The following is a 25,376-nucleotide window of genomic DNA, read 5'->3' as shown; positions in this document are numbered from 1 at the left end:
CGGGATACTTTTAGGCAGGAGATGAACGTCTTAATGTACACTTCATACACAAGAAATTCTGTTACCTCGCAGGCAGGGAGATCTGGACAGCTTTGGCTAGATCGACACACCACACCAGTGTTGTGTAGAATATGTGTAGCGGGATGCTGCAATGAAGAGCACACCATGTCCACTCTGCAGTATCTGTAGTTACATGTGTTAGTGAAAGACTCCAGCAGCAGGGAAAGGGCTTCAGCAACTCCCTACTGCCAGGGATAAAAGGCTAGGGCAGGGAGCAGGTAGTGGGGAAATCCCCCCCAGGGCCTTTCCCCAACTGGAGTTTTTTCCTGCGGTGGAGAGAGGCTCCAGCAACAGGGAGCTGGTAGAGCCTTTCCCTGCTGCCTCCCCTTTGTAGGAGTCTTTCCCTCGGGTGGGGAATGGCTCTGGCAGCATGGAGGCAGCAGGACACTACGCTGGTAAAACAGGGAGGAAAGGGAGACACAGCTTGGGTGAGTAGAAAGGCGCATAGGGTGTGTACTCACATGTGTACTTAAGCGTGCCTTTTCTCTACTTGCCTAGGCCATGTGTTTCCAGCTACACAGCTCCGTATGCCTGTGCAGGGGCGGGCTACGTTGGTATGTACTCTAGACGACGCCAAAAGAAACATGCGGTGGAGATGTACCCTTCATGTCGAGGGAGAACCTTCAGATAGGACTCTGGGGAAACACCCTGGTTTGTGACCATACAATGTAAGGATGGATCCCATTTTCAAAACTGCCATTCTCTTCCCCATATTTTAGAAGTATGTGAAAAGTTAACTTCCTGTCTATTAATTTTACAATCAATCGATAAATACTCTTTTAAAAAGCGCTCTGCTCTGTGGAGTGTAAAAATGGCTGTAGATTTATCACGGCATAGTTCTGGTGTGACTGAAAACTGATGTCTTGCTCCAGAATGCCGGGGAATGCAGTGTGCGAAACTTCTGCTCCCTGGGGCCCTGATTCAGCAGCAGCTGTTCATCAAAGCACTTAAGCAAGTACTTAAGTCCCCTTGACTTCAACCTGTAGTGAGCCAAAGTTTTAGAGTAGATCTCCTTCTTGGGCATGATTGAACTTTGAGAAGGGCTAGAGTAACAGTTGGATCAAGCCGTAAATTAATCAGTTGCCTTTGGTTTTGAAAAGCTCTTTTTAACCACTTTGACATCTCACTTTTATTCTCAAACATCTGCTTTTGATTGTTTGCTATAAAAGTGTAAGAGTTAATCTTGCCCTCATTTTTGTTATTGCTACCAGAAACCCAGCTATTTTTACTACTTCTTGTATAGGGATTTGGACTTAATCATTTCAGAATAAAGAAAAAATGAGGTTTTTTCTTAAACCGACAAGTAAGGCTAATTAAATTGTAATGCTAAGTGTGTAAAGATACTAGACATGGCTTGTTAAGTTGTAACTCTACTTTGTTTTATTGGCCTAATAGCATGAGATTGAAGGAAAGTCAAATGATCAATGTATTTCAGGTCATTTCTCAGCATGGCAGCTGCCTTGACCGAGTGCCAGGCAACATTTGCATTGACTATGAAGAGCTTAGTGCATATTTTCCTATATGGAAATGGCATCTGAAATTCAAAAAAAAATTGAGACCCTTCTTATAGGTTTAGTCTTTTGACTAACAAATGTTTATAATTTTATCCTCAGGCTTCCTTTTCCTCAGATTACAGCCAATTTTTGTTCATACCTCAGCAACAGATACATAACTATAACATCTAGCGTTTGGTTTAGGCCCTGATCCTGCAATGAACTACATGCGAATGGACTCCTTCCCCCATATAGAGTTCTATTAACTTCATTGGGGACCTTGGATTACACTGGAATTTAGATGACGTTCTCCCCATCTTGTAGCTGGATATTTCTTTTTCATTTCTAAAGCACTACTCTCCACATACTCCTGTGGTAGGAGACACTACTGCAGCTTCCCCCTAACTTGCTGGGAGCTAATGCAGTTGATGGCTGTTCAAAATGGTCTCAGCCACTTACCTCTATCCCCTTTGTACGGTCTTCTCGCCCTTAAACTGGCTGCTAGAAGCTAACCGCGATTTGATTTTAATACAGTGTTTTAATTAGAGGTTTCCAACAGGAGCCTGTCACCATGACAAATAAATGAGCCCCTTCCAAACTGGACCATCGAGATGCACACATGCCTTAATGTAGAAACCTTGTGATTGCATCGCTATAATATTTGCCCTTGTTTAGTTATCTCCAGCATGCTGTTTAAAATTAGATTGTAGACTCTTCCAGGCAGGCACCATGGTTTTCTGTTTGTTTTGTAAAGTGCCTTACATGCTTGTCATCGTGTTTAAGAAACCCCCCCTGCAACAACAATAATTTTAATAACCTGTAGTATACTGGAAAGGTGTGTCACTGAATCCATGTTACTATCCTAGGCCATGCTGTTACCTACTAGCGTGCCTCAATTCTGCTAATGCAGTGTACTTGTAGCTGTATCTGTTCCAGAATATCAGAGGGACAATGTGGGTGAGGTAATATCTTTTATTGGACCAGCTTCTGTTGGCGAGAGAGCCACACAGTTGTTGGTCCAATAAAAGATGTTATGTCACCTACCTTGTCTCTCAATGCTGCTAATACAGAGGGACCACCTCCAGGGGCTTCAGTTGATCAGCCAGCACTTTAAAGAGTTTCTGGTGCTGTGAGCATTCAACTTGTCATAGATTTGAAGGCATTCAGAGCCCCACAGGATCGGGCCTTAAAAATGAGATGTTTGTGTATAAGATTTGTGGTGTTTGGTTTGTAAAAATCACGTTAGGCATGCTCAGAAATCTAGACAGATGGAGAAGAACATCACAAACCCACCCCAACAGAGCAGTTAGCACCTCTATTGTCAGCCTCAGCAGAAAAAACAAAGGGTGTGTGTGTGTGAAGAGTAAATCAGTACTTCCTCCCACCTCTGGGGAGGGTGTTCTTTTGGCTTAACAGAATTGATCCCCCTTTGTAGGGTATTGTTGGGATGATTGTGCTACCACTCACTCATCCTGAACCTGCTCTGGAGGTAGTGAACTGTGCGTGTTAGTCCTAAATCAACCATGACAGTTATTCCTCTGGCTCTTTTACATGGACCTCATACTAATGTTGTTTCCTCTTTGCACGAAGATGGGAAAGTCCAGAGATTACAAACCATTCCATCTTTTTTATGCTAATAATGAAGAGTTATATCAAGGAGTTAAATGTTTTGCATAAGGGTTTCAATTTTCTAAAACCGGTGTCCTGCATATCTTACTAATAGTGACTGCTTGTGGTTAACATGCGCTGATGCTTTGTCAGTTGCTGCCTGAAAATTGCTGCTTCAGAGTTAAATTCCACAGACCTCCTACATGCCTAATTTTGCTCGCACTCCATATTGTTGCTTCTATTTCTAACTGTTCACCCTCGCTCCCTTTGTTTTTCCCATTCCTTTAACTTTCCTCCTCCTTTTGTCTCCTGTTCTCACTCTGCTGCATGTTCTTTTCCATTCTGACCCCATCCACCATAGCAGTTGCCTTGTTTATTTCCTTTCTTCTGCCAGATGCATTCTCTACCTCCACCAAATGCCTCCTTAAAATGCATTTGTTTCAGGAATCCCCCACTCTTTTCTTCTCTCCCTTAATAACCCCTACACCATCACTCTCCTGAGGCATTGTTCTGTATCTTTACTTACAGTTTGTCTTGCTTCAGAGTGTAAATTTAACAGGGCAGGGAATGTCTATGGGTCTCTTAATTTCAAACAAACTGAGTGTCTAACCTTTTAAAGACCAAGTTCAGTTTTCTATTTCATCTCCTTGTTTTAAGGAGGGGTTTTAAATTGTCCATCATATGGTATATAACTTAACAGCAATATTTCATAGTATTTCGAGATATATATTTCTAGGTGTACTTAATCCTGCCTCAGAGCAGGGTTATGGATTAGATGATCTCTTGAGTTTCCTTCCAGCTCTACATTTCTATGATTTTATGATAGTTGTGGAGATTTTGGGGGAGGGGGAAAATACAGACAGCGTAATACAGTTGTTTATGAATGTCAGAATGTTTGCATTGTGTTATTCATAAGCATAGGCTTTCTGCTGAAGGGAGCATATTTCGTCTTCCTTCAGGAAATCCTAAATACTATAGTCCTATAATTGAAATGTTGTGTCAGCATACAGTATTCTGCAAAGAGTTGTACTGTAGCAAAACAAGAACACTGGTAAATCCATCTGGACCAAGACTTAAGCCAATTTCATTGAATATAGGCAGTATTGGGTGGATCCATGTTGTCTACTACAACTACATGTAGCTCCTCCCCACCCCCCTACTATTAGTACACATTTTTTAGCTATCAGAACTTTCGGGCTAAATTTTCAAAACATGGCCCTGATTTGTTCACCTGCATTTTTTTTTTTAAATGCAAGATCTAGATGAAATTAACATGCATGAACTCCATTTGGGTGTGCACTTTGATTGCAAATGAGTTTTGTGTACTAAATGCTATAATCTGTGATGGTTATATGCAAAAACTCCATGTGCAAGGTGGTTTGTGTGTAAAGGCAAGTTGGGTTGATACCTCTCTGAAAATTTGGCCCTTTAACGTGGGTATTTTCATTTGTCCAAATTAAGATAATGTAGAACTTCAATTTTACTACATTAAGGCTTTCAACTTTGCAATTGGATTGCTAACGCAGATCCCTGTGCCTATGTGTAGCCTCAGTGGAATGTATGTGTCTCCCGTTGGCATCAGGAGTCCACACTGGTAAATCTGATTGTAGAAGCACAACCTGAGTTTGCTTAATTTTACTTCATCTGTTATTCCGAACAAAGCATGGTAGTATTGGGGAATAGAATAACACATTGAAAATGACTTTGTTTTTTACTGAAGACCGAATGAATCTCTGAAAAATGGCATTTCAGCCTGAACAAGTAATGTTCAACACCTGTAAGGCCACAATGGGGAAAAAGGAAGTGTGAGTCGGTGCCTGAGGCTTGCAAATGTGACAGTCGCTTCCGCAAGGCGCTATGAGTAACTCCTAGCAGCCAATTTAAGGGCGAGGAGACTGTACCCTTCTGTTCAAATATATCAAAGGGGGTGAAGTTTAGGGTAAGATGCTTGTCCCTCCAATAGACTCCCTCAAAAACCAGGGTAGGAGAGGCAGTAGAACAATGGTCCTGCAATGACCAGGTCAGTTCCACATATAATAGGATGCATTATACGGAGGGATCATTGCACAGAAAAGAAGCAGATCCTAGGACTTGAGACCATGGATGGGAGACTCAGCTAAGAGAGTTGGAGGGCGGAGTGGTAAAGAATACAGTGATGACCTGTGTGTTGGTTATTGAGAAGTGGCATAAAATGTGTTTTTATTCTTTCTCAGACACAATGCTGTCTTGTTCAGATAATAGCACAGTACACACTAGCGGGGACTCCAGGGAGAGTCTGACAACTCTTGTCGGAACCCTGGAGTCGCTGATGAAAATGAATGAGTGGCTTAATCCAACAAACACCCACGAGCTTTCCTCAAAATCACCACTGTGTTTCAGTGGCCAGGGCTGTGGATAATGGTAACAAACAGGCAATTTGAAGTATTGGTGTGAAGAGAGAAAGGACTGGAATTTGTTCTTGTAGAGTAATCACTAAATCCTGATACTGGCTCAAAACCAAAAGACTTTTACATTTCAGTTTATAAAATGGACATATGCTTTCTTCTGAGAGATTAGAGAAATGTTGCTTTTTTGGCAGGCGTTTAAGAAATGTCTGGTCAGATAATTATTTATGTCAGGATATTGCAGAAGGAAAATTCAGAAGTAAGTAAGCAAGCAAGCATGTGATTGAGCCTAAGTCACTATGTGGTTAGTTTTCCAGATACCTATTTGCACATACTAAATCACATATGTAACCATCTTCATTAATAGCCCCTCTTCGGCACTGTTGATCTTCTCCTATATTGCTGGAAATTCTCTAAGGAAGAACTAGAGCCATTCCTAGTGAAATCGTGTTTTCTAAAGCTGTTTGGATTTCAAAACTCAAGTCTACTTTATTGTTTCTCAGTAAATGTCCAAACGTGATCAGCTTTATTTTCTACATGTCTGAACTCCTCTCCACATGAGCCACTTGAGCCTTAAAACCAGTACTGCCACCTGGGATCTGATCCAAAGCCTGTTAAATGAGTGGAAAGCGTCCCATTGACTTTGACAGCCTTTGGATCAGTTCCTTGGTTCTTTTACATGGCAGCTGCTGGGCTGTCTCTCTAAAAGTTGTGATAATTTGGTGAAGAAATCAGATTTATTCTTGAATTCAAAGGATGTGGGTGGAAAAGAGCTGTGGGTAGAAAAGAGCTGTGGGTTTCAGATGTTTGAGTCCTATTGGAAATACCTCATTGGTATAGGAATTGTAAACCTGGGAACGGTATTATGCATTTTAGTTTGACATCCTTCGTGTTTATTTAAAAAGGCTGTGGAAGACAGGGAGGGTAAAGGTTAAAATAATATTAACCAAGCCCTCCAAATCTATCAGGTTCACTCTCCTTTTCCTGTGTATTACTGTAGCCAAACAAAGTAGTTAATCAGAATTAGAAAGCTATATCAGCCCTGTTGACATGGACTTGTCAATGATGATGGAGGGGGATAGGGAGGAAACTGCAAAAATTAGCTATTTGGTTCAGGGTGGAATATCTAAAACGTTTACAGGAACATTGTTCCATCAGAAATTCTCCTGCACCAAAGCAGCTTTTTCAAACTTACATATTTCTATGAACTTAAAAGTAAAATGGCTTCTCAAAGATAGCCAGTAAGTGAAATCTACAATAGTTTGGTATTCTTTTTAAATTTTGCCTCTTAGTGTTTGGATAATTACAATATTATGTGATAATGTATCAAAAAAGGACTGTTTTTTGCATTGCTTTGTATGGTGCCAAGAACAGTGGGGCTCTCGTCCTTGACTGGGGTTCCAGGACTTGCTGTAATAGAAGTAATAATATTCCAGCCTTAGAGACTCCTTAAGTTCCTTTCAACAAACACAGCATACTCCTTACCCCAGATAGATTGTTTTGGAGGGGAGTGACCTCGTGGCTAAAGGAATCTATATAATAAAATTCCAGGATTGTCACTCTGAAGTCTGTTATGTCTGTAGAGGCAGTGTGATATGATGGAAACAGCTAGGAGCATGGTTGGGAGCTCTTTGTTTAGAATAGCACCTGGTTGAATCATCACTGGGATTCATGGTCTGTTACTGTCTAGTTTTTAAGTTCTGAGCCATTTTTGGCTTTTTTTTTTTTTTTTTAAATTCATGTGATTTTTATAAATTACACCCATGCAACAGCCTGGACTTTCAGCTACCAGTGTGCATAACAGTATTGCAGTCTGACTAAAGAAGACCTAGCACATAGAATTGTAGATTACTCTTTCCATTATTAAATACATGGAAGGCACTCAGATAATATGGTAATAGAGGGGCCACGTAAGTAAGTACGTACCTGGACAGATAGAAATTAAAGCGTGAAAAGACCTGTTACATCATCTAGTACAACCATGTGCTAATGCAAAAATGTGCACTGTTGAGACAAGCTTTAATGACCCCAGCAACCTTGGTTTCTGCTACAACTACTGGAAATATCTGCAACATAATCGATCTCTGCTCTCTCCACTACAGATGCATTCATTGTGTGGTCTCTGGTATTGTCTTCCTCCTTCATTCTCTTCTTCATGGCAGTGGAAAGATAAGAACCATAAAAATGGCCATACTGGGTCAGACCAATGGTCCATCTAGCCCTGTGTTCTGTCTTTCAACAGTGGCCAGTACCAGATATTTGAGAGGGAATGAACAGAACAGGGCAATCAAGTGATTCATCCCCTGCCATCCAGTCCCAGTTTCTGGTAATCGGAGGTTTAGGGACACCTAGAGCACGGGGTTGCATCCTGGACCGTATTGGCTAATTGCCGTAGGTGGATTTATCCTCAATGAAGTTCTTTTTTTAATCCAATTATATCTGTGGCCTTCACAGCATCCCTAGGTAAGGAGTTCCACAGGTTGTCTGGGCATTGTGTGAAGAAATTCCTTATGTTTTAAATCTGTTTCTGCTAACCTCAGCTCTGATTCTTTTTTCTGATTTTTTTTTTTGGTAAGCTGTAGGGGGATGGAAATGGTGAAGGGCAGGCAGGGTCTGAGGGCTTAGGGAATGTGGTGGAGTTTTGGGGACAAGGAAGCTGGGAGACCAAGGGATAGGAAGTGCGGGTATCTTGAACTCACATCCTCTTAAAGTGCTCCTACCCCAGCACTGGTACACTAATAGGCAACTACCAACTTGTTCAGTAATTGTCAAATGCCCAGTCCCCAGCCATATTACAGAAGGTGTACTGGTGTTCTGTTTCCAAGATCTGGTCACCCTGCTTGTATGACAGCAAAGGGAGATTATTAGGTCTCATTCATCAAAGGTTTAGGCTTTGTAAAAACAACCATTTTGCAAACAGAAATATTCCCCTTGCACTGTCTATAACCCAGATGTTGCAGCATTGTGCTAGTGTATTTGAGAGAGAAACTGACAAGTCTTTTTTTATTGTCTAAACAGAGAAATGCATTAAGTAAACAGCGTATCTAGTGTAGCAAAAAGTAAATTGGATTATTAAATCTGCTATTAAGTATCATAAGAAAAGACATTAATTTTAAAAGTAGCTGATCCTGTGTCTCTGTCTATTCATGTACAGTATGTTTTAGGTTAATCAGTTGCACACAAATCCCTTGCTGTGCAAACTTTTACATAAACAAAGTTATGAGGATGAAACACGCATCTTAATTCTAATTAACAATGTTTTTGTGGTGCCGTAAACTCCAAAATATAATGGACAGCCACAGTGCCTAAATTAAACTGAGGGGGCAGGGGGGACGGGACGGAACGGAAGGAATATGCCAGAAAGATCGGGGGTGGGGAGAGGAGACAGGAATATCTGTTGTCTTTGTTCTTGGAAGCCATTTCTTTCACCATTCGGATACTGTCTGCTTCTTGTACACAAACATTACAGCATCCAAGGGGAATTAGAAACACTTACCCATGACCACAAAATCAAATTCTAGATCTGTCAGGATAAAGCAATGCAAAAAGAAAATCTTGGAGCCCACTACCTTCAGTCTGGTTTTAGCTCAGTCGTAAACTCCTCCTAATGCTGAAAAAGGCAGGCCCTGTCCTCTAAGTGGAGTATAGTAAATTTAAAAATCCCTACCTCTCAGAAGTGTAAAGTGCTATGCATTTGTAATGCATTGTAGAAGCCCTAAGTAATAGTGTGTGCCTCTAGTGATCTCTATCAAGTTGCATAATGGCTTCCATTTTAACCTTCTCTCATGAATGGCTGTCTCCTTCTCCTCCCGACCCCCTTTGAGCATCATCTAGCTCTGTCTCCCAGCCCAAATATTTGACGGTTGCCATGTACTTGATGTCCCATCCAGACAGGTTAATATTGAGCTGGGTGTAATCTGGTCTGAAGGGTGTTTGATAGTAATGATCAGGGATTTAGTTTCATCTGGGTTAATAATCCAACTAGTGTGTGCTCCTTCTTGCCCGACCAGCTTTGCCGTCAGCTACAGCAGTTCACCAAACTGAACAATGTCAACAAGACACTGTCATGAGTGTATTCTTGGGTATGGACCTATTATTAGAATGGAAGACCAGTGAATTCCAAAGTGTGTGCACCAAGGAATGCTGCTACACAGCCGGCGAGCACACGGGCACCAAAAGCTTTGGAGGTGCGACAAGAATGCCAGCGATGAACATAAACTGAATATACAATCAGACTGCCTTGAGCACTTTGCCAGTGATTGAACCACATGGGGCTTGATTTGCAAGAAGGCCACGTTCCTTTGAGATTTGCCATGATGACGATAATGTGAATGCATAGGGGCCAGTCAGGCTGGAGACCAGATTAAGGTGAAATTGACCAAATCTCTGCTGCTTTATTAAACTTTTTAATTTAATTGGGCAAGATACGTTTTAAATGCAACTTGTCCCACCAGCAGTATAAAGGAAGAAGGTCACAGCTGTCCCAAACTCCTAATTTGCTCCTTCCCCCAGCATACCTTATTGATGCTCAAAGCACAAATATTCCTGGTCCTGTATTGCCTGTATTGGAGCCTATATTGCCTAAAGGCCTGAATGTGGCCACAGCCCCGTGCAGATGAATTCATGAGATAACCACTAGCCCTCCTATGTGTTCCAGGTCCTCCCTGCAAATCTAGCCCGTTCCCAAGTGAAGGAAGACTAATACCCACTTTGCAGGAAAAGGACATTACCCAAACTCCCAACATCTGTGTGTCAGGAGCGCCAGCCAACCCAGCTTCTGGGTTTTTTTTTTCTTGTTACTGAGGGGAGTCTATCCCATGCTGCCAAGACCCACCACCTAAAGTTGTAATCCTGGGAAGCTAAAGCAAATGAACTGTGTTGTGCAGCTGCCTCAATGTCCAGATGTACTTGCACAATGCAAACCCATCCAGTTACCTTCATGTGCAGAGGTGCCTGCTGGCCCCCAGCGGCTGGGACCAAACCACCCCACACCCTAATCCAAAGTGTATAGCAGAGAGAAACGTAACAGGAGCCAGTGGTTGGAAGCTGAAGCCTGACAGCTCAAATAGGAAACGAGGTACTGTTTTTTAATGGTGAGGATAATTAACCATTGGAACAACTGACCTAGGGAGGTAGCAAGTACTTTACCAAGTCTCTGAATCTAGGGCAGATCTTTTTTTGAAAGATAGGCGCTAGCTCAACTGCACGTTACAGGGCTTCATCCAAGAATCCCTTGTTGAAGTTCTGTGGCCTGTGTGATGCAGGAGGTTACACCAGATGATCATAATGGTTCCTTCTTCTTGCCTCTAAAACCTGTGAAACTCCATAGACCAAGCCTGATGAAACACAGATACCCTATGCTACCAATTACAGCAAAGACAAAAAGGAGAATGGGCTTTTGCAGCAGCACAGTGGGTGGAGGAGGAGGAGGAAGCCTGACTCAGCCTAGCACTGCTCTTTCCTGTGTGGTCCCTCACCTCCATTAGCCAGTCCCAGAGCAGTTAGCATTAGGCTAGTGTTGGGAGTGCACCAGTGGCAACCTTAACAAAACCCCCTCCAGAGATGTGGAGATGTGCAAAAACCCCCTCCAGAGATGTGGCCCCAACCTCTGCCTTGCAATCTGAGATGGTCATTGGGGTATGTCTACATGGCAACGTAAGCCCATGGTTAGTGGGACTCGAGTCAGTTGACCGTGGGTTAGAGAACCTGGGGCTTGAGCATCTACACTGATTGATTGTTAACTCTACATTAAGAATTTTCTAACCCAGGCTTGAACCTGGGGCTCTGATGTCCACACTACAACATGCAGACCCGAGTCAAACCAACCATATCCACACTCCCTTCTGCTATCGCGAAATCTGCTTACGCTTGCCCTTTGACAGGGACCACAGGTCAAGTTGTGAATGCCAATGTGTGCTGCACTGGGAAAGTTAATGATGCCAGGGCTTTTCATTGCTTAGGAGTCTACGCTAATGGACAGGCTAGGGCACTGTTGCCACCAAATGATATTGTAATAAGTGTTGTTACTGTCCCCACTGTTGTTCTGGAGGAGCCCACATACCCCCTTTTGTCCTGGCTTACAAAACTGTGCCCTGATTTCAGAGGCCCTGGCAAAAGATGGTTTAATTACACTCTGAACAGGTGTAGAATGGTGGTTGAATGTACTTTTGGCAGATTGAAATCCTTAGCCAGCGTTCCTGTTCCCAGAACTGCAAAGCCAAGTGTCTGCTCCTGTGCTGAAACCCTGTCCTCAAGCTGTGTGGCCAGCCTCAGCTTTCCTGTTGCCTCTTGCCAGGCCTTTTCTTTATCTGTAAGTCCCCTGTTTCTGGTACTAGACCTGGTTGTTGGCCCTCTCCAAACATCAACCATAAGGTATGTTTCAGGTTTGGGCTGCACTGTGAGTGAGCTATGGCAGTAGTACAGCCGGTTGAGGGGCCTGGAATAGGACAAGTTACAGGATTATTGTCTCAAATAAGGAGCACAGAAAAAATCTGTGTGGAAGTTTCAAGGGCATAAAATATTACTTTTCCATTCTGAAATTCAGTATATTGTTAAAAGAACAGGAGTACTTGTGGCACCTTAGAGACTAACAAATTTATTAGAGCACAAGCTTTCGTGAGCTACAGCTCACTTCATCGGATGTATGCAGTCTGATGAAGTGAGCTGTAGCTCACGAAAGCTTGTGCTCTAATAAATTTGTTAGTCTCTAAGGTGCCACAAGTACTCCTGTTCTTTTTGCGGATACAGACTAACACGGTTGCTACTCTGAGTATATTGTGACAGAGATGTTTCAGTCCACAGAAGCTCCCTGCACACAGCCTGGTTAATCACAGCAAAAGAAATGCAGAGACAATGGTAAGTTTAAAAATTCAGTGTTTTTGTTTTCTAAAAATTTCAGAACTACCTGGGGGCAGTCAGTAGCCTGGCTACAAAAGCTTTTTCTATAATTTCAGGCCTTTCACATTTTGAAGGCTGTAACTGTTCTGATGGTGCCTGACTGGCAAAGGGAAAGGTTATTCCAAGCTGCTGGTGGGAAACCCGCAGTGTATACAGCGGAAGTAGTCTAATATCTAGTGACTGAACAGCACAGCTAGGACGGGAGTTGAATTTTTAAACCTAAAGGTTTCCAAGTGCAGAGTCCATAATGGGTGTCACACGATGAGAGCAATTTTTTATAAAATATAAAAGTAGTGAACACTTGAATGTGTTGTATTAATTGACAACTTCAGATGATATTGAGACACTGTATATGCCTTAAAATATTGTGAGGTACAGTTAAAGTTTCAACCTTACTTTTGCATTTCCTGATTTCTTTGAGTGACTGGTTGCTCAATTTTAACATTGGTGTTTTTGACATAGAAATAACAGTATGAAAGCTAGATTGAATAGTGTCTAACTTCAGAACTTTTATTTCTCATGGTAAATTCTCCTTTAAAGTGCCTGAACTATGCAAGCTGTCACCTTAGCAATGCCCCTATGCGTCTGTGCAGTGCAGAGAGAAGGAAATTGAAATGATCCATTCTCATCACATGCATAATCCATTTTCAGTAGAAAACTTCACCTCCATTGACATCTCAACCAAACTGGAAGGCCCCTGGCTCTGGCTAGTTTTCTGTATCACTGATAGTATTTCTCCTGACCGGCTGGTCCTCAGTTGTCTTATCTGCCTTCTGTATGTTTGAGCGAAGCCTTCTAAGCTTGTAATTCAGGGAGGCCATTGTACCTGGACTACACGCACGCGTGACATCCTCCACGCCTTCCTCAGTTAACTTTAACATGATGGGCCAGGCTGTGAGCCCCTTGTGCCCATTGGTGAGTAGCTACTTACATGAGTAGTGCCTTTGAATCCACTGAATTGAGTAAGCGTTGGCCAGTGGGAGTCACACAGCCTAACCCTATGTAAAGATTCAACACTTTTGTCTTAAAGTGAGCACACATACGCTGCTACCGTTTTCCTAATGGGTACTCAGATTGTCTTGGGGTATCGTAGTGTTCTCTGTTCTGCTGTTGGTAATTTTGTCAGCACCATAGAATAAAGTAGAAAATTGAAACTCTGTGAAAGATCAACAAATCCGTGGCGAACGTCACACAGCAACATCTGCTAACTAGGCTCTATCTCTTTCTTTGACTCTCCTTTCTTTGACTCTCCTTTCAAACCCCAAATCTCCTGTTTTGAGAGTTTGGAGTGTTAGGAGCTTTAAAAGGAATTCTAGCTGTTTGTTTCTCTGTGGTCTGAAGGCCTTGAAAAAGTACCATCTGGAATTAAAATTTTATATTTGCGTGTTTCTATATTTTAGTTACAGAACAAATGGGAGTTTGCTGAATGAATTAGTTGTGTTCCATTGTAAAAAGTCTATCACGAGAGCCATTATATATGGTAGCTTAGAAAGCCCTTCAGAGAGAAATTAAAGTCACTTCCCTTTCTAATTAGGGCTTTCAGGAAATCATTGATTACAAAATCTAATGCAATTGCTCAGAGACATTTGTTTGATATTATTTCTGATAAGTGAAATTTTTACGTAATTTCACCAGAGAGTCTGGAAGCCGCTACACTATCTTTGATGGTAAGACTGATTTCACTAAAGCTCTTCCTCTTGTCCCTCTAAAGAATTATAGCTAACAAAACATTAGTTCCATACTGTAGGTCCAGTAAAGAATTAAAATAACCATCAGGAAATGGCTAATATAATGGACAATATGTTGTTTAAAGATGGACTGAACATCACATTAAGTGCAAACTTACCCCTCCCAACCTCCGTGAAGGAACCAGCAAAAAAATTATGGCACATTTTAAAGATTCATTGTTCCTTTTCAACAGACTCAGCATATTTCATTAGCGCCCATCCAAAAACTGGAGGAAGCACTGTATGAGTATCAGCCACTGCAAGTCGAGACCTATGGACCACAAGTTCCAGAGACTGAACTTCTAGGAAGGCTAGGGTAAGTATCACATTAGAACTTTAATCTTCATTTCATGGCATTGTATCTGGGAATGTTACCATCTTCACTTTGCCAGCAGCATATAGATTTTTTTTTTAAAAGTATCTTAATGAAATATTAGACTTCCTGCCCAACCATCGTTTTGTTTGGGTGGATAAGCTAAAATTTTTTGGTCCTCTAGCCTTTATAGATCTATGGAGAGCTAAACTGGATTGCATTAGTGTTTTTAAGGTTGTCGTTGGCAGCTGTAGTGAAGTAGCTGTTCATTTTCAGTTGCACTGTATTAAAGAGTAAATAAATAAAAAATCGGGGCATAATTTACCCAGCAGTAAGCCAGTAAAAATATCAAAGCTGGGCCTTTTGCCATGAAAAAGGGTAGATTTATTCACTGACTGCCATCTACAGTTAAATAACGTTTGTGAGAAATGAAGCATAGAGCTTAACTTTGTCAAAGTATAATGCAGGGCTGGCCCAGCAGTTTGGCTGCATTGCAGTGTGTGGCCATGTTTGGAAGGGAACTTAGGAGCCTGGTGTTCCAAGGTAATGGAGACTGAATAGCACAATAGAGGCATGCCAGCTCACCGCTAAAGAGGTTAGTAGCTGAACACCCGCTAAACACGTAGACAACCAGCCAGATGGATAGTGTCATTGAGCTGGGTCTGGCTGACTTCAAGGTTGTGCACCCTTGTTACTTCTAGAAAACACATTGCAGAACAATGAAAATGCAGGATGTCAGGGGGGAAGAAACAAAATACCAATGAGAGAGTATAGTTGGGAGGGACCCTTTGGTATGCATCTTGGGCCTGATCCAAAGCTCACTGAAATCCAAGGAAAGATTCCAGTTTACTTCAATGGGCACTGCCAACACGTGCCGTTGTGTTTTCAGATGAGAAATTACACTCCTCATCCTGGGAGGGCATAGGGGTCTCAAAAAAGGTTTTAAAACACAGTCAGCCCTGATGGATAAGCAATCTAAAACTCAGTGCTGCCGAAAGACCTTCAAGCTTGTCTAGAATCACTTATTGTTTGTGTTCCCATGTATTCCTGATGCCTATCATTTTCATTATCTGATATCAAGTTTATCAGAGCAAATATTCGTCAGCTATCCCAACCCAGACATAGCTGGAGCCAGCATTCACCACCTGTTCAAAACACAGCTGTGGGGCCCTCTCCTGCAGGGGGAGTTCTGAAGCTCTGTCAGCCATGGACCTTCTTACAGATGAAAATGTTCGGGGGGCGGGGGGGAATAAGTCTTTCTATGGGGAACCCCCTAGGCATTTGCATTTCATGTATAACATATATCCTGAGTAACCTGTGTGCAGTGAGATCTTGGAATCTTTCTATAATAGCTATCTCCATAGTATCTGTGTGTGTGATTGCTTGTTCCAGGAGAATTCAGCTTCTTGGAAAGTGAACCCCCTCTAAGTACTGCATGGCTTCAGTCTAGCTGCTAATGTTACATACAATAGCCCCAGCCTTGCAAATACTTATGCTCATGCTTAATTTCTGGAGAAGCACCATCAGCAAGACCCACTTAGCAGAGATGCTCAGGAAGAGGTAGGAGTACTCTGGCAGTGTGTGTGTGGGGGGGTTCTCAAGAATGCAATCCCACCTGGCTGCGAAATGCAGGTGATGAAAGAGTTTGAGTGATTTGGCGAATGTCATCTGCCACATGTGGGGGAACTGTGAGTTTCTCCAATTGAATCTAGAGGTCTTTTGTAACTTAAAAACAAATATACCCATCCTGCATGTGCCCTGCTGTTACTCCTCAAATCCCATTCCACTGGGTATTTTTAACACCTTAGACCATGCAGTACCCTACTCCTTTATATATTTGTTTCTGTATTTGCATGAACTCATGCTCATCTGTTGATGATAAATGCTTAACAAATATGTTGTGGTCCCGTGGCTGGCCTTAGAAGCAGCTGCAAACAGCTGGCTGAATGAGGCAGATGAGTTGAGCATAATGGTGTTACATGCTCCTATTGAAGACTTTTAGCTCCCTTTTAACTTGAACCATATTACAAAGGTTAAATTTAAAAGAAGGACACAGATTCTCAGTTTCTCCATCTGTCTCTCTCTCTCTCCTTGTCCCCCTCTGAAGTGAATATTTTCATTGGTCTATGCAAATTAGTGAGGTTTCACTTGACCGTTCAAATTTCTCAGTTTTGTAACACTGTAGTTAGTCATAGACTACAGCAAAATTTCTTGTCCCTGTAATAATATTGCAGCTTGAAAACGGCAATTTATTGCTTGCTGGACAGTTCCCCAAAACGTGCAGAATTCAGTTTATCCAAACCTCAGGAACCAAGATTTTTGCAAATACTCTGTCAAACTAGTGTGGAGCCTTTACATTTTATTCTGGTAGCATCTTTTATTGATTTTAAGATATTGTTTATTACCTTCAAAGCACTCAACAGGCTGGATCCTTCAAATATTCTGGTCTTAACCTCATATTTTTCTACAACACTCGCATCAATCTTCAGAGCAAGGAAGGCTGCTCCTTTTGCAGTTCGCTGGAGTCTGCTGAGAACAAATGGGTGATTAGCACGAAGAGTAAGAAAGAGGATAAATTCTCCCAGAGCTTATTTTAGGACTCTTGTTACTTTTTTCTAAAAAATGGTGGTTCACATTTTAATGGTCCTATACCAATTACTCACTAGGCTTCAGATAATTAAATTGTGTGGGGACTGATGAGCTCTGCAGAGCATGCCATTTCTCAAACATGGGCAAGCCACATGGAGAAATCAGTGTTCAAATAGTTTTTGAAAATTTTGTTTTCAGGCTCTCAAAGGAAAAGGGTAACTAAGTGCTACAACTTTTTTTTTCCTTCTGTTTTGTCCCCTTCTTAAGTGTTTTTTTGCTATCAACTCCTTTAAAAGCCTGAAAATAATTAAGAAATAGATTTTCAACACAAATGAATGGCAGTGTGTGTATGTGTGTGTGTGTGTGTGTGTATGTATGTTATGTATATATATATAATTTTCCCTCTGGTGCAACTCAAGAATAGCTTCCTGAATCACTGGACTATAGATGATATTCCCAAATGACGTGTGTTTCTGTGGCAATTACTATTCTAATTTGCTCCAGCCAAGATGCAGACAAGGATTGAACTTGGTCAATGAGAGTTAAAGTTTCTCATTGCTAATGGCTAATTGATAGTCCCCTGACTACTCTTCTGTTGGGTTAGTATTGGGAAATCTCAGTTGCTGGCAATGCAAGGCTACCTTTCTCATAATCCCGGTTTTTAGTGTTCTTAAAATAAAAATATGAGTGTTTGGTGCTGGTCTGTAATTGAGATGGGAAACGGGTAAAAATGATTAGCAACAAAACTGAACATAAATCCTATTGGTGGTTCTGAAATTTAACCCTTTCACATATAGAGTAACGATGGACTTTTTCTCAAAAAATATCCCTTGATGCTGGTAATCAGGATATCGATAGTCTGGATCCTTAATCTTCCATTTGGTTAAAATTTAAACAGACATTTGTGGTGAGCCAAATCTGAATACCTCTGAACACCTTGAACCTTGTTGTTCTGGGTATAGATAATACATTAAAGATTGTGAGGCAATCACATACTATGGTGGTGGGACCCAAATAAGCACCTTAAATGGATAGATCAGAGCAGTCCCTGGGCCATGCTTTGATGTCATTCACAGATGAGCTCGTCCATAGAGTGGATAACGATCAAATGTCCATGCTGACATTCCTAGATGTATCCGCTTCATGTGGTGGTGGTGGTGGTATGGCTCTTGAGTGACTCAATGTCTTCCTTTTGAGCATTCCTAGAGGGGAATGGCCAACACCAGCTCATCTTTCCGAAGTGTCCATTCATGAGTTCACTGAGTTCTGTCTGGTGGTCTCGTCTATTCAATATTTATAGGTGACCATTGGCAGAGTTAGTGCAGAGTCTTGGGCTGCATGTCTTCATTATATTGATGGAGCCCAACTCTATATTTCTGACTTATCTAACCCCATATCATGTTGCCAAGTGCCTTACCCATTGTCTGTTTGGGATTGAGATGTGAAGGAATGCTAGCTTGCTAAAGCTCAATTAGGAATAATGAGGTGAAGCTGATGGGTTATGAAAAGCAACCGAGAAATAAGTTCTTGTGCACACCATTTGTTACTCAAGTTCGCAACCTGAAGGTATTGTTGGAGCTTCATTTTCTGTTAGATGGCCATGTAGCAGCAGTATTCAAAAAGTCTCTTTCATCTCCATTTGACCAGGGGATTGAGATCACTGCTTTTGGATGCAGACCTTACTACTGTGATCTGTGCTTTCTCACCCCTGCCGTGAAGACTGCAATGCACTTACACCTGAAATCTACCCCAGTGCTCAGCAATATGCATAGGTGGCCTGTTGGTTTCTGGGTGGAGTTTAAAGTGTTGGTTTTGACCTGTAGAGCCTTAAATAGCTTGAGACCTCCCTGCTTGAGACCTATGCAGTACTGGCATGGCTGTGGTCAACAGAGAAACTCAAGCTGGCATCACTTGATTTAAAGGAGAGAGAACTACTAGCATGGTGTTCTGTGTGAGACACCTTTGGGACTTGGGAACTTTCGCTCTTTGGTCCAAAATAGTCCAGATGCGCTGACATTTGTATAATATTGCAGGGCCCATTGGTTTACATAGGCTTTCAAGGTGGAGATGTTAAAATACAATTTTCTTTCTGGTTGGTTATTTTTTGGTTTTGAAGTGGGGGGAAGACACTGGGTGTTTTTGTGATTGTACTTTGAATTTATGCCTGAGGGTCCTGGTACCTGGAATATGCAGGATTTTTCATACTTATAAATCAAGAGAAATTTTACAAAATAACTTGCAAATATGTCGAGATTCAAAGAGTAAAACGAAAACTGGGAACTGACTTAATCATCTTCCCTTACTCATGTCAGTAATACCACTGACTGAGAGTACTAATAGCTTTGCTATTATGTAAACTTGAGTCAAAAAAACCCTAAGGATCAAAACTATGTCCTTTTTTGGTCCCTCTGATGTCCTTTAAGGACATCAGGACAGTTTGGTGCACCTAAGGCTGGCAGGATTTGCTGCATTATGTTCTCACACTAAATACAGCAGTGGAAGAGCTGCATGCTACTGACTGCTGTCCATTTCTGTAACTTGAAAATCTGCTCTTATTATTCGAAATCTTGAGACAAATTGGAACTTCATGCCTTGTAATTTAAAAACATCATCCCTGGTGTGCCTCATTCTCATTTACACTTTACACCACCTCTGATAGAGTGAAGAGGCCTGAAATTACAACGATGTTTTGTTTTATTCCATTTGCACCTACTTTAAGGCCTCGTTACATTGCCCGAGTGCTGTACTGGAACTGTTGTGTAAATGAGATTCAGGCCTTGTGAGTTTAAAAATATCGTAATGTCTATATTTTCCCACGTAACATTGTCTATGTAATGGAAATTATCATTTTTTTCCCCCCTAAAAGTGTCTCGAGCAGCGTCCTGGGTAAATATATGTGAATCATGGAAAATTAAGCTGACAGTAGATTCAAGGATTTTAATCTGTTTTGAGAAAAATATGATTTCCCTTTATCTAGCCATTTGTTTTCAAATATAACCACATTATTCAGAGCAGTGGTCAAGTCAGGCCTTTCCCTTTTTTTTTGTAGGTGAACTGCCATTGTGGCTGATATTACCTCGTTAGGACTTTTAAAAGGTAAACATAAAATGATGTTTCAAGAGCAAACAATAAGTATTGAAACAGGATTGGGCTTCTGTGGGATTTCTCACAATAGTAAAGCAAGTAGATTTGGACCTTTTTTGTAAGTGTAACAATGGGGTTGAGTCCATTTTTTTTTCCCCCCTAGTTCAGAACAGTTCAGTTATTTCAAATGTCCAATGACGACAAGGCTAGATTTCAGCTCTGTTACAACTTCGGTAGCTTTTCATTTTTAACCTTTATTTCATGTAGAAAACATGGGCATGTTTCTTTGTTGTGCAATGTTGTAGCATAATTTGAAACATATGTAGTGTTCTGGAACTTTTGTTTTGAAATGACTAGTATAATTTCTTAGCTGTCAATCAGAGTGATTTTTAAAGAAGCATTAGTAATGTCTTAGTCTTTGAGCTGTTTTTAAATCCTTGTTAGTCTGCTTCTCAGTCAGGTCAGTTGCTGATAACTGCTTAACCTGAGTCTCTGCATTAATTTCCAATAAAATAACTGAGAATTGATTGGAAGGAGTACCAGGGCCTCTGAATTCCAAAAATTGTAACAGGTGATTTTTCACGTCAGCTGTCATCCGACGGGGGGATACAGATATTTTTTGAGCCTTACAAAGGGAGAAAAACTCTAATGTGCAGCTCTTTTCAAGTTGATCTGTTTTGGCCCATTGATTCTGAACACTAAGTTCATTCTGCTTCCTCTGAATAGAATATAGTTTCTCAGCCAGCTCAGTCATCAGAGAGCCGAAAGATTGAGTAATGGTAAGGAAGGTCTGATTTGAAACGTATACTTCGCAGTTGCTGTCCCTTTATTCTTATAGGAATTCTGTTGGCTAGCAGGGCACACATTCTGATTTGCAACAAGTTTCCTGTCCTAGGGCCTTATCAAAATTCCTTTGAAGTAATTGGAAAGATTCTGATTGACTTCATTAAGCTTTGAATCTGGCTGCTGATAAATGAGAATTGGCAGGTAGGAGGTGGAGTATTTATGCTTTGAGGGACATAACAGTATCTGGACACCTTTCTGTGCAGTGTATCCACACTTTAAAAAAAAAAAAAAAGTACTTGTATGCACTTTGCAGTGAGCAGCTTTGAATAAAGACTTGTGAAGAAAACACACTATATTTTAAATATTGGATATGCAATAGAATAACTAGTGCATTTCCTTCTTCAGAATCAAATGGAAAGGGAAGGTATAACAATTCATAAACAATGTTAATTTTGAGCTGATTTAGGAGCTGGTTTATATTGCTTTAACATACTATTTGAAATCCTGCAGGTTTTGTTATAAGGGTTTGGAATGCTGAGGGTTTATACAGGAGAGGCAGATAAGCACTGTCTTTTTTCAACTGAATGGAAATCAGCCTGTAGTGTGTCTGAAGTCTTACTGTTTAAGAAATCGACTTTTTGGCAAAAATATCATATGAACATTTCAAATGACACCCTGTAGTACATGGTGTTTTGCATGGTGCTCTTCTGTCAAGATCATTAGAAATTGAATATATTAATAGTGGACTGCTTTTGAAACGGAGTTTTACTTCCTGCCTGCCCACCTGTGGGTATAGTGTGGGTTCTGTAACTGTAAAGGGTCTCGGGAGAGTTATAAAAGCAAAGAAAATGGAAAATGTATGAAGAAACAAGAAGGGAAGCCTGCATACACCATGTAGTTACTTTAAGTATAAGTTGGCTGCAGTTGTATATGTACCACTAAATTAACCTCAAAAGCTGGTCATGACAGCAGAATGTCCATAGTAATTGTTTTTGTTGGCGTTTGGCTTCAGAATTAACTCATCGATCTAACATGAACCTCTGTGCTTGGAATACTAGTCTGGTGATGTTATTTTTTTACCTTTTTCATGCAATCATGGAAAAAATATGTTTCTGCTAGAAGCAGTTGTCAAACAAGCTTCTTTCATCGACAATCAGACACAGGGCAGCTGAATAGGGCTGTTTAGTCTAGAGTAAATACTCAAGAGATTACAAGGTCACTGTAGGAAATGTAATTATACCATTTATTCCAGAACAGTCTTTTGTAGTGTGAGCTTGCAGAATACTAAATCATGATGTTTATTAAATGCGTGTGTATATTTATATATAAATAAAAATTCAGCAACTACCTTTGAGAGCAGAGGAGTGTTGAGTAAACTGCACTAAAGAATGAAAATGGTAAATAGCGATAAATATTAAGCTGGCTTCAAAAAGCCATGATTCATATTTTGGCTTTATTACTGGAATCACTAAGGGGCAAATCCTTCTCTTGTCTTCACAGGTGTCAATGCTTCCCCTTCAGCAGTGCAGTTGTGCTGTGTGGAGCAGGTGGGGATGTCTCTTCAGGGGTTGTGTGCCACCTGTGTGATAGAGAACCTGGCTCTAAGGGGCTCACTCATATTAGCATTAAGATGGTTTAGGGTCCTATGTAGTGAGTTCTCCCAGATCTCTCTGTCTCCCTCCAAAACCAAAGTTCTCCCTCCACCCTCCATTTTGAAATACCCGAGGGATCATTACCTGGGGTAGTTCCTGCTCAGTATCAGGACTGGGTGGGGAGCCCGCTCCTTGATTTCCTGGTCAGAAGATCTTGCTTTTGTGGGACCCGTGCATGCAGTTTTAAAGCTTCCATAACTTTCTGCCTTTTCATGGAATTTTGGAGGCTGCCTAGCACCTTTTCAATCTCCCTTTCTCTCCCCCTTGCCTTGCCCTTCTTAATTCTGTCTCTCTCCTGTCTCCCCACAATGCAGCATGCCTCTGCATTGGGAATTGTACAGCTGGTATCAAGATGGTGGCTAGGGCAAATTCCTGATTGTGTTCCATATGGAACGACAGCCGCCCCTGCCCACTTTCCCCCCCTTCCCCCAGGAACTGGAGAGTCCAAATGTCTTCAGAAGCTCCTTCTCCAGCTTCCGTTGTTGTTTCTGGCACACAGCCACAAATAATGCTATTCAAGCCCAGTAGTATCAGCATTACAGTGGCATCAGGCCATAAGGAGAGTAAGGAACGGAGTCGGTCTGATAACGGTCCTTCAGAGCATGAGTAGGCACAGGCCAACACCATACCAGGTATCACAGGAGAACTACCTCCTCTTGCTACTGCTCAGAACTTTGGAGCTCCCCAGCCTCCCCAACAGACCACAAGAGGTACTTAGATGGATGATCACAGAAGTGTGTGGCCCTCCCCACCCGGCCTGTCCAGGCAGTCTGCCCTCTCATCCAGCCTAGACACCACCAGCATTTCCATAGGGGTTTGCTTGGCAATTTCAGCCATATCCAGTGCTAAAGAATTAACTAAAAAGTTGAAGGGAAAGGGCATCCTGTTCTGAATGACCCAGTTCCTCTCTCTCCAGGTCATGCAAGAAATCTAGGAAGTTGCAAAAATACAGTGAAGAGGTCCAAGAAACAGATGAGGTATTCTCAGACTCTGAGACTTCACTCCTGGAAGAAGGGGAAGTTTTGGATCCAGATTCAGAAACACTGGAGGTGAACGGATAGGAAAGACTTCTCCACATCCTTTTCTCTATGAAACAAAGATCTGGTGACACTTCTAAACGAGACTCCAGCAGCCCCAACAACAGTATATTTATTGTCTTTGGAGCAGAAACCTAATCTTGGCTTTTATTAATGTAACTGTAGAGAAAGTGATCGAGTCAGAATCGGAGCAGCCAGCGAAATGAAGGTACCTTAACAGAGAAGTAGTGAGTTCTTCAAAATCGCAGAAGCAGTGCAACTCCTTGGCCTGGGTTCCAGAAATAGATGCAATAGTGGCAGAGACCACAGCCTTCCAAATGGGATTTGTTCCCAAAGTATGAAATGGACCAAGAGATTGCAGTGGCTTTGCTGGCCCACTCTCGGGCAGCATACTTCTTGAAATAGTCTCTTCCTAGAAAGAATGTCACTTGGAGCCTTAATTGAGCTTTACAGGCTACTTATAATTGCTTTGATCGCAGTCAATCATTTTTCCTAACACCTTTATTGTTGGTAGATAATATTCTTTGCAGCGATCATCTCAGTCAGGAATGTTTCAAAGCTGGGAGCATTGTCTGCAGAATCCAAATGCTGCGTCTTCCAAGCCAAGAAGGTATGGTGCTAAGAAGTAGTGAGTAATTCATATCAAAGAAGAATGCTATTCACCTTCAATCCCAGAACAACTGTAGTCTCATCATTCTGCCCTCACCCAAAGGATGAAAAGAGAAAAATATTGTAGAAATGTAGTCTCCTACCCTGCAAATACATATATAAGTGTAAGATAGGGTGACCAGACAGCAAGTGTGAAAAATCAGGACAGGGATGGGGGGGGGAGGGGTGCGGGATGTAATAGGAGCCTATATAAGAAAAAGACCCAAAAATTGGGACTGTCCCTATAAAATCGGGACATCTGGTCACCCGAGTGTAAGAAGTCCCTTGGCCTCAGGTTGTGTAAAAGTACTCTTGTTGATGCAAGTTTGCAGGTCGAGGCCCTAGATTGCAAGCTAAGCAGGTCATGGACTATGTTGTTCATATGTCAGTAAAGCTCATGTATGGTGCTGTATAAATAATAAATATGATCCTCTTTTTGAAGTCAATGGAGTGATTTTTGAGGATCAGGCTTATAGTACATTCTTATTTAAAAACTAAAATTGGACTGTGGGGGAGGGACTTTGGAAAGGGAGGGTCTGGAAGTGGCCAGGTGAATGTGTTGAGCTGTTTTGGTGACTGAGCATGGATATGTTTTTGTTTTTTAAAAAGGAGAAAAAATTGAAGACCTTTTAGAAACTTTAATTTGTCCAAGGAATGGCAACGTGATTATTCGCGTGAACACACTTGCTTTAAGTTTTGGATTTCCAGATATGTCTAAATGGAAGGAAAACAGACATAAAGGAATGAGTTGTTTTGTTGGCATTATGTATTCTAGATACCTTTATTAATCATAAAAATTTAATTAAAAAAACTGATCCTGAGACATGGAAGTCCACATGTTTAATTTATGAATCTCCTGCATCAGTATTTGCAGAATCAGAGTAAATATTTGTGTAAATTAATGGTATCTCATAAGGATTGGTCTCTAGGGCTTGTCATCCTAAACATATAGGCCACTACGGGAGCTGTTAGGGGCTCATAACTTTGGAAAAACAGGTAGCTTATTTAGGCCCTGATCCTGCAGGGACTTGTGTGTGTTTCACTTTATGCACAGTGACTTTGACTTCAAGTGAAAGTACTCATGTAAAGTGAAGCAGA

The 25,376-nt window shown here is 41.4% G+C and overlaps 1 protein-coding gene across 5 annotated transcripts in view; it reads left to right on the top strand.

The window, feature by feature from the left end:
* The window catches only part of MNAT1 (MNAT1 component of CDK activating kinase), a 187,168-nt gene that overhangs the window by 113,456 nt on the left and 48,336 nt on the right, over positions 1-25,376 (top strand). For 2 of the 5 annotated variants that reach the window (XM_073349928.2, XM_073349927.2), the window contains exon 7: positions 14,364-14,485. The exons of 2 other annotated variants lie outside the window; for them this stretch is intronic. In XM_073349928.2, the coding sequence (XP_073206029.1) occupies positions 14,364-14,485 (122 nt within the window). Of the gene's footprint in view, positions 1-14,363; positions 14,486-23,509; positions 24,441-25,376 lie in introns of those variants that run through there. One more of the 5 variants, XM_073349926.2, reaches the window with a different exon arrangement.

Source organism: Lepidochelys kempii, chromosome 6 (assembly GCF_965140285.1).
Source record: "Lepidochelys kempii isolate rLepKem1 chromosome 6, rLepKem1.hap1, whole genome shotgun sequence".
NCBI lineage: Eukaryota > Metazoa > Chordata > Testudines > Cheloniidae > Lepidochelys > Lepidochelys kempii.
The sequence above is the reverse complement of the archived record's forward strand: the minus strand, read 5'-3'. Positions and strand labels throughout refer to the sequence as shown.